Source organism: Drosophila elegans, unplaced genomic scaffold (genome assembly GCF_018152505.1).
Source record: "Drosophila elegans isolate 14027-0461.03 unplaced genomic scaffold, ASM1815250v1 contig_208, whole genome shotgun sequence".
NCBI lineage: Eukaryota > Metazoa > Arthropoda > Insecta > Diptera > Drosophilidae > Drosophila > Drosophila elegans.
The window spans coordinates 23,013,440-23,022,941 of NW_024545578.1; the positions used below are offsets into that span (position 1 = coordinate 23,013,440).

The following is a 9,502-nucleotide window of genomic DNA, read 5'->3' on the forward strand; positions in this document are numbered from 1 at the left end:
TACAGTCACTGTCGATTATTTCCTAACTATCGCGGTTGTTTTTTTAATAAATTATAAGTTAACATATGTAAGATTAATTTTTAAGGTAATTGTTCTTTTTTACATAGTTAAAAAAAAAACACTCTTATAAAATATATATATAAGATAAATAAAACAAATGCAAAAAAATTTTGTATTTACACAAGTATCGATATATATTACTTTATTGGTAGCCCTCGTATAGGGCCACTGCCGTTGTGCCATCTCTATCGTTTTGCCATCGCATCCCTGGAAAGTATTTTGGTAAATTACCATGTCTGCGGCCACAAAATTACATAAAACGAGCTGGTGCGCCCTTCGGCAGCTCCAACAATACAGAACCAAGAGTAAGTAACGCTATTTAGAAGTCCTTTTATTGATCAAAGGCCGATGAAGTGGTTTACATAATGCCGGTGGTTCCTCACGTTTAGTGGAGCGCTAAGCCAGTGATGGCATGCTTGGCGGTGTCTTGTTGCTAGATAGCTAGATTTCAATATAAATTTTATTATTTAAATATCTTTTGAAATCAGGAACATATAAATCAAAGCCCATATACAGAGTGGATTAAATTATTTTATTAGTTCATTTTTTAACTTCAAAAGCAATTAAAATTTAAAAAACTTAAAGAGATATTTAAGATTTATATTCACAGTGGTAAATTTATTTAGGACTTGTTTTAAATTAAGAGTAAAAACATACCTAAACAAAAAAAAAAGAAAACGAAACATTACAATTTCTTTAATGTTCGGTACATCGGAAGACTATAATATTGCTCCCATAGGAACCATAGAAAAAATAATTTAAAAACCAATCGATATGTAGTAATGGCTTATTATTTATAGTTGCTAATAATAATTATCTTTTTATTTTCTGTGTCCAACATTTACCGAATTATTTTTACTTTTATCAAACCACGAACAAATTTAGAAAAATTTCCAATTTATTTACAGCCAACTTCAGCGCTTCGATAGCCAAGCGGAACGACTTGTTCAACCAGGAGCAGCGCCGTCAAAGAGATGCAGTGGGCCGTATTGATAAGATCGAGGTTCGGTATCTCGGACTTCCCGAAGATGTCACTCTGGTGATGAACAGCAACATCTCCACGCCCTTCAATTGTGCCCAGCACCTGAGTGAGGGACACTGCAAGCGCTCGGCGCTGGCCCTGATTGACGGCAGTGTGCCCTGGGATATGCACAGACCCTTGCAGGAATCCTGCACCCTGCAGCTGCTCAACTTCCATGTTTCCGAGCCGCACGTGGTCAACAAGTGGGTGTGCTGCCTTACTTTGTCATAAGTGTATATTATTCTAACTCCAATACCTTTCTTGCAGAGCGTTTTGGCGCACTTGCAGTTTCATGTTGGGAGCCGCCCTAAACCGGGCTTTTAAACCGGAAGCCAATCTGCAGCTGCATAGCTTCCCTGGACCCAACAGTAAGTAAAAATATAAAGATTTATAAGCTTTATGAGTAGTTCAGGAGAAGCACTGATGAAGCACCTCAGAATATTTTTGGAGAGATTTGAAAACACTGGTACACAAAAAAAAAAAGACAAGACTAATCGTCATTGATTCTGAAAGGATTTTTCTGCATATTTTTTTAATTCAGAATTGTAAACTTTCCATCACTTCCCAGTTTTTAAGAGAAAAGTGGTTAAGTAATCAAATAATAAATTTAAATTCCTAATTACAACTAAACACTCAGAGCTGGAATTTAGTTCAAGTGATACTTTAACTTAAATATTAGTTGAAAAGCTTTTACTGTGTTACTTTTGGATTTGTGTTTTTAGTCTGCTTTCAAAGATTATTGATATATTTTTAATTTTCATAATACCTTTACACACCATATTTTGAACTCTATCTAAGTAAAATACATTTTAACAACAAGGCGAGTGTTTTTGTATTAAAGCTTTAATGAACAAAAGTTTAAAGAATAATTTAAATTTTGTCATATTAAAATCGAAGTTCTGAATTCGTAAAAGTCGCCCGAGTCACATATTAACTGCAATAGAGAAGAGATTTCTTGGCAAGTTTCATTCAGATACCTTTAAATATTAGGATTGAGTATAAACGAAAAGATCAATTGTCCTAGTGATGCTGCTCAAGAATATATGTATATATAGTGCTTCACTGCGTTGCAAAACTTTTTACTGAAATTATAATACTCTTTGCTAAAATGTACTTAACACATTCATATAAAAAATTTATGTACGAATAAGCTGTAGTACTTAAATTAATCTTTTTTCTTGTTCCTATCATAGTTAAATCGGGCAGCTTTGTCCATGATATTGTGCTGCAGACCCAGACATGGCAGCCCTCGAAGGAGGAGATGCGCGCCATTTCGGCGGAGATGGTTAAACTGGCCGCACAGGATCTGCGCATAGAGCGCTTGGACGTGCAGCAGGATCTCGCTCAGGAGATGTTCAAGGATTCCAAGTACAAGAGCGAGCAGTTACCCAGCATTGCACAGCAGACCCAAGGAAGAGTGACCTTATATCGAATGGGTGATCACATTGACATCTCACGTGGTCCGATGGTTGGCTCCACTGGCTTCCTCGGCAAATGCACCATCTCGGCGGCCCTCAAAGTTGCAGAGGAAGGCCCAGCAAGTGCCTTCTATCGCATTCAGGGTGTAGCTCTGCCCGCTGGCTTCCAGCTGAACCACGTGGCTTTTGGCATACTGGAGGAGCGATCGAAGAAACCTGTGAGTATTCCTTTTGACTCAAAAGTTTTAAGTTTCAAATTAAGCATTTCTGTGACAGTTTTTAAGCAATATTTTGTATTTTATTTAAGAGCCCCGCACGTCTGCCCAACGAACCTTTTGAGGAACAACAACAACAACTGCAATTATCTTAAAACGTTCTTTAATATTTAGAACTATACAATAAGTGTTTAAAGGTAAATCAATAAAGAGCGTCATTGTTTGTTACAAAAACATAAACCTTTTTAAAAAGTATTTTATAACAAATATTGGATTTTTTACAATTTTCACTTCTTAAATTATTTTGGGGAATACATTTCAGGAAAATTTTACTTTTAAAGTAATGAATTCAGCGTTCAAAAGTAAAATGAATTTATTCTATGGAACACTTGTGGTCATTTTAAAAATTGATTTTTTTCCTTTAAAGTTTTATCTTACTTGGGCAAAAGCAGTTCTCTATTTTAATTTGGTCTTTAAAACACCCTAACAACATATTTTAAAATCTAGAGATTTCTATAACACTAGGGAAAGTGCTGTTTAAATCAAGTTTACACTTTGTGGCCACAGACTTTAACATTTGGTAACGATTTCATCTTTAACATTTAAGGCATGCTTGAGAGAAGGCATAGAATCGGAGATTTCGAGGAAACAGGCTTATATGCTAATATCTACAATAAGAAAACGGAAACAACACTTGTATCTGCTTGAGATTCCCAACAGTTTTTAAAAGCTCTTGAACAGACCCTCCAAATCGTGCTCTTTCAGGGCAATTACCAACATTATCAGTCCACCCAGGAGGATACCAATGATTTGTATAATAATACCTTTGGGATCTTTGGCCATCTCCGGATTGTGGGCCACACTCATTGTGGGCACCAGATCGGCAAAGGCGATGTAAAGGAAGGAACCAGCCGTAGCTGCATAAATCCATTGGGTCATATCATCGCCGATTCCGGCAATGAAAAGACCCACGGACATGCCCACAAAGCTGAGAACGGAGCTCACAATGTTCATGTAAACGGCTCTCCGCATGGACACACCAGTTTGGAGGAGCAGAGCGAAATCACCTAGCTCATGCGGCAGTTCGTGGCAGAGGACTGCAAAGGCGGTGGCAAATCCAGTGACCGGATCGCTGGCAAAAGCTGCACCAATGGCCAGGCCATCCGTGAGATTGTGCAACCCATCGCCGATGATAACCATAAAGGCAACTGGGGTGAGTGGACGATCGGGGGTCTTCTCATCCAACTTGGCCTCCTGCAGCATTACATTAAGTTCTCGAGGAGCTGGAAAATCAGGACCATCCTGTGAAGCTGGCTTCTCCGCTTGACTGTGACTATGGCCGTGACCGTGACCGTGACCGTGACCGTGACCGTGACCGTGACCATGGCTATGACCATGTCCGTGGCTATGTCCGTGACCTGGTTTGCCTCCCTTCAGCAAAGGTATCAGATTCTCCAGCATATACATGAAGAGGGCCGCCAAGAAGGAGCAACCACAGAGCAGGGCAGCCTCGTTGCTATGTTTGTGATCCGATTCCAGGGGATTAACGCCAGTCACCTCCACCTCGTGTTTCTCCTCCTTGAAGAGAGCATGGGGGAGCAAGTGCATCAGGGCATCGCCGGCTAAAGTGCCCACGGCAATGGACACCAGAAACTTGAGGACTTCCTGGTAGGCGGCTGTCTTCATCAGAGGAACCAGCAGAATGCCCAGCAAACCGCACGCAGAGAGAATCAGCATGGAGATGCTGGCATAAATCCATGCTGAAAAAGATCTGTAAGTTATTTTGTAACCACGAATATAATTTGTGACACTTACCGTACCAAATCTTTTGGTTCTTATCGTGGAGATTTTCCAATTGTGGAGCTGGTTGCTTGCAAACTCCATTGTCGATTTGAGCCAGTAAGGCTGGACATAGTTTCATAAAGGCTCTCGGTGTTATCCTCACCGAGTTGATGAACTCATTGTACTCCTCCTCCGAGTTGTGCATGGAATCAGTAGAACCATCCTTCCTGATCAATTTTGTGTAGGCAATGTTTTTGTGGAGATCATTGTGGTCCACGAGCAGAGAAAGCAGAGATTTTGGGGATAAACAAGCGGCCACAGGTTCTGAAATGGGGAAACATCATTTGTTAAGCTTTTTTTTCAATCGAATTTAGACCGAAAAAAAAATAATACAATTTCGGATCTGATTACGATTTATATGTTTGTGTTTATAATCATTTCCTAGTGAAACCCCAGTATGCACTGTAATAATATAATGTTAAATCTTAACAAATATCACTTGTAATTTGAATTTAAATCATGACCAAAGATGTAAAATTTAGAGCTTCTTTAAGTGTATGGTATGTAACCTTTTAGTTCTATTTCAAGACTATTAAGTGTTTTATTTATAGAGCTAGGCATGGAGAATTTTCACTTTCCCTAAGAAATCATGTTTACTTCTCAAGCTTTGTCACTGTTTTTCTGTGGAAATCCCAACAATTACATTTCTCCGATCCCGACGCGTTGCTTTCTCATCGGTTGATTGTTATCCAATTCGCATGTGCGAACTTGCCATTCATTTAGTCGCCGGTTTAGTGTTAAATTTATATGGGACAACGTTGTAATGACTGTGTGCACTTCAATTAACTGTAAAGCCTAACCAACAAAAATAACAAACGAAGCGATTGAGGCCTGTTTGTTTCTCGTTCTGTATCTGCATCTGTAGCTGTTTCAATTGTTGTTTTGTTTTGGATTTCCGCATCCATAATGCGTTCGTTAATCTTGTTATTGCCCTGTTTTCGCCGCCTGCTGACAATGATCTTTCCTACCTGCTGATTTACGGCTACATTTACTGCCCAAAAGGAGAGAGATATACGCATCTGATAATTTGAATACGTATGTATATGTATATCTGATAATTTATGCGACAAGGCCACGATCACAGACGGAACTTCCTATCAACCAAATGAGATGGGAGGATGGGATGGCATAATTGAATTGATGATAGACCGCAGTCGCCGGTCGCCGGTCGCCTTGCACTTGGAAATCGGCCAATTGATGGAAAGAGTCGAGGCCCCGGCTTCATCTATATATACACGTACTTTCATTCTGATGCGACATTTACCCGGCCTCAATTTGTATTGTGTCACAGGTGGTTCTTTATCCTATTTGCTTGTTTATAATTGCTAGTCAAGTAAGCTTCAATTCGAGTATTCTTTCAATCTCTCGGCTTTTGTGGATTCATGGGACGCGAGCTAAATGTGAGAAAATCTAGCCTACTGTTTACGACTTTGTTGTCTGCACTATCCTATCTGAAGTATTATCAGTCATTGCTGATGGTCGGCAAACAGCCTGCTAGAAGTGAAGTGCGAAATCCCCACCATAAAGATAGCCCTGGGGCAGTTGTGAAACAAACACAACACGGCTACACTACTCACCAGAGCTCTCCCTTGGATGTCTGTGCTTGGGGTCATGCATTTCCAGGAATTCCGGCACCTCTGGGGCAGTCTCTGACCTTGAGAGATTACCAGAAGGCGTTGAGATTTGCACCTCCAGAGCTTCCTCATCGTTGGTGTTCAAGCCTCGCACTGGCTCAAAGTAACTACTGACATTGATCCTGTGAGCTGTCCCGTCGGAGTATCCTTTGGGTCGATGCTGATCGATCGTGTGTGAGGGGTCAAATTGGATTTGACCCAAGTTCAAGCTGAACATCAAATGCTCAAGACCCTGGAAATTGATTTACAACATTTGTAAATTAAATTAAATATAATAAATGGTAATAGCGAAGCACAAACTAAAAATGTTAAGCATTAAAATATTAAGATTGCATTCTTATAAATATAGTGCTTGAGTACAAACAGGTGGCACTTGCTAAACATAAACACCAGCGAATTTTTAAAAGATAAGATAAACTGTTAATTTCTGTAATTTATTAGAGGCCTACGATTTTGTTCTACAGATAATACAATATTTAATAGGTTTTACAAGATTTAAGCGAACAAATGATTAGACTTTAACTAATTCTAAATTAAATTAAAATAAAATGTTCCTGAAATTATCGATTTTTTTCCAAAGTTCGGAAAATGTTTATGACTCAGAGAGGACTTGGAATGTGTTATTTCCCTCAACTATTCATATTTAATATTAAGATCAACCTTGAACTTTTAAAGCCTATTTAAAACATTATTTTTAGAATTACTAGATATATGAGAACAAAACAACTGTCAGCTGTTTCGATTAAGTGACCGCCCTAAAATCTCCGTTAAAAACAAGCCAATTTGTTTGTAGAATAAATTTGTACTTCATAAATTTTCCCGCCCACAAATCGCACTTGCAAACTTTACGCTAATTTGTCAAAGTGTGTATTTGCATTGGCTCCGATCTATCACAGTTAATTACTTGATTTACTTGTCAACGTGCCAGGCAATTATATTTACATCTGAATTCATTTGTCTATTGTTATATCTGTTGTCTGCCGCATTTTTGCTGTCGGAAAAGTGGGAGGAGGCTTGTGGGTGGGGGGAAATTCATCTAATTGCCTTGACAGCTACCTGTCGCCGGGGATTGGGGCGTGTGTCAGGTGAACGATGAGTGGCTCCAAAGAATTTCTTAACCAAGATCAGGACTTCAGAATTTGCATATCAACAAACATTAAGCCAAACACGCGCTGGCATAAAAAACCGAAAAATAAAAACGTATTTATTATGGAGCTCATGAAGCCACCAAATGGCAGTTTTACTTTCATTCAGCGAATATTTGTTTGTGTGCCAAGTATACTATGTAATCGAAATTGGAATATTAGAATGATAATAGAAAATGTAGTGGGTGGCCAGGGGGGTGGGGACCTTTAATGTTAGCATGCAGAGTGCGTAAAAAGTAGAAACACTTTAGTAACGTGCCATTTAAATGGACAGAGCGTATTGCGTAGACTATACGCATGAGTAATGTCAATTGGCTCGGATTGTATGGACTCGGGCGGTCTGTCCATAACTTTGGAGTCCATAAGCATAACGATCGGTTTGCGAAAGTCATTGTAGATGGCTGGTCTTCTATTTCGTCAGCTATCCCTCATCCTCATTAGAGGAAACAAAACAGTCTTATCGGGGTAATTTCCTAATCTCTGATTTGGATAACGGAGGATGTTGGACGCTACTACGACACTCGTGTGGATGCTCAAGTCTCGCACTATATATCACACTGTGTGTTGTTCGTTTGTCTGGATTTTGATTAAATTTATGATAATGCCCGCAATAAAGTCTACGTTTTGTATCATACATTGCCAACGAGACGACGACTGCTCCTCAGCGCCCCCACCGTTTTATAAAATGGCTCCGCGTATTATAAAGATTACAACCTTTTAAGAGTGACGCGAGTTTATAACTGTCGAGAGTGTTTTGTTTGCCTGTTTGCCAACTTGGCCAGAATATAACTGCTTGGCTTTCACAATGACCAAATATTTGATGAACTCTAATTTATATAAACCCCTTTCCCCCCAACTCCCTTTGTTTTTGTTGCTGTCCCAAAATAAAAAAAATAAAAAAAGACACAAACTCACTAATTTTTTGCCATAACATTAACCGCAAAAGCTTTGTCCGTGTCCGACTTTGTTTACCCCTGTTTACCTGTGCTCAAATTACTCTTGTGTGTGTTTACAAGGCTAGTTCGATGGTTTATTGGTTATTACCTCAAAGTTGATTGTCCCGCCGTTGCCGTATTTTTGGAATATCTGGGCCAGGTAGCGATTATATTCTGTGGAAGTCCGTACGGTTCCGAAAAAAAGCGAACCCAGGCACAGGAGGGTTAAGACCAGCACCTGCTTTTCGGCCATCTTAATGAACTGAACACTCGAGTGGTAAATTGTTGTTATTGTATTATTTTTTTTTTTTAACGAACTCGCGCTCTACTGGACGCTCGGCATTTCACGGCGCTTCGGCGGGATTTTCTCGAGTTTTCACAGACGCGTGCGATCCGTACCGCTGCGGCCAGCTACCGATCCGTTCAACGGTCTTTTGAAATGACAGTTTCGCCCACGCAACGTTTTTATACGACTTTCGGCGAGTGGCGGGTTCTCCTTTCTCCCTCTCTCTCTCTCGGGGCTTCTCATCACTCTGCGCACTCGCTGCAAACTTAACTGCCATTCGGGCTAAGCTTTGGAAAAGCTTTCGCTGGGCCACTAAATTTGACAACTAAAACGGTTTCAATCGTCTGGCCGTTACTACGTCTAAAACGTGCTATCGCTTAAAATCTGGCATATAATTAACTGCATACAAATTTTATTTATTATATTTTATCATTTAAATGTAAGTTAATTTTTTTTTACTGTCGTAGACTATATTCCACGTAGAGGCGACATTTTCGGGCCTTTATTTGAATTGTACCACGGGCAGTGCCTTATCATATTTGCTTGTTTTTAATTGCTAGTTAAGTAAGCTTTAGTAAATGTTTTCTTTGTATTTCTCGGAATTTTGTGTATTCTTGACGCTTAAATGTGTTAAAATTTAACTTCGTTTATAACTTTGTAGTTTGTACCAGACTAGCCGAATGTTGTTCATTCATTGCTGATGGTCGGCAAACACCTCGTGCGAAATACTCGACCACAAATATCTCATCTCATCCTTCAAACAAAAGCGTTTCCTGTTTGGAGTTTTCTTGGGGTCCCTGCTGATCAATCGAATGAGAGAGGATTTTAGAATTAACATTAAACAGTTTTCGAAACAACTCTAATAGAAGATAATATATGTTGTGACACAGAAACCACATCGGCTCAAATGAACACAAGTTCCCGATAAAATCTAAATATAGGTACA

The 9,502-nt window shown here is 39.4% G+C and overlaps 2 protein-coding genes across 2 annotated transcripts; one reads left to right on the forward strand and one right to left on the reverse strand.

Annotated features, from left to right (window-relative positions):
• The first annotated feature begins 233 nt into the window (after window positions 1-233).
• LOC108136118 (39S ribosomal protein L39, mitochondrial) lies at window positions 234-2,954 on the forward strand. Its single transcript, XM_017257101.2, has 5 exons — window positions 234-365; window positions 969-1,284; window positions 1,349-1,449; window positions 2,275-2,717; window positions 2,807-2,954. The coding sequence occupies exons 1-5, from the start codon at window positions 293-295 to the stop codon at window positions 2,867-2,869; spliced, it is 996 nt and encodes a 331-aa protein (XP_017112590.1). The 5' UTR covers window positions 234-292; the 3' UTR covers window positions 2,870-2,954.
• On the reverse strand, window positions 2,861-8,714 carry LOC108136117 (zinc transporter foi). Its single transcript, XM_017257100.2, has 4 exons — window positions 8,380-8,714; window positions 6,134-6,422; window positions 4,530-4,820; window positions 2,861-4,474 (listed from the first exon to the last, which is right to left on the reverse strand). Exons 1-4 carry the CDS (start codon window positions 8,521-8,523, stop codon window positions 3,438-3,440), a joined length of 1,761 nt encoding a protein of 586 aa, XP_017112589.1. The 5' UTR covers window positions 8,524-8,714; the 3' UTR covers window positions 2,861-3,437.
• Between the last annotated feature and the right edge of the window lie 788 nt (window positions 8,715-9,502).

What these genes read in the sequence shown, in the direction of transcription:
- LOC108136117 (XM_017257100.2), bottom strand. Translation starts at nt 8,523, where the DNA reads ATGGCCGAAAAGCAGGTGCTGGTCTTAACCCTCCTGTGCCTGGGTTCG. An exon ending in GCGGGACAATCAACTTTGAG is followed by an intron (nt 6,423 to 8,379) that starts GTAATAACCAAT and finishes ATCAATTTCCAG; the next exon opens with GGTCTTGAGCATTTGATGTT. An exon ending in GAACCAAAAGATTTGGTACG is followed by an intron (nt 4,475 to 4,529) that starts GTAAGTGTCACA and finishes GATCTTTTTCAG; the next exon opens with CATGGATTTATGCCAGCATC.
- LOC108136118 (XM_017257101.2), top strand. Translation starts at nt 293, where the DNA reads ATGTCTGCGGCCACAAAATTACATAAAACGAGCTGGTGCGCCCTTCGG. An exon ending in GAGCCGCACGTGGTCAACAA is followed by an intron (nt 1,285 to 1,348) that starts GTGGGTGTGCTG and finishes CCTTTCTTGCAG; the next exon opens with AGCGTTTTGGCGCACTTGCA. An exon ending in AGGAGCGATCGAAGAAACCT is followed by an intron (nt 2,718 to 2,806) that starts GTGAGTATTCCT and finishes ATTTTATTTAAG; the next exon opens with AGCCCCGCACGTCTGCCCAA.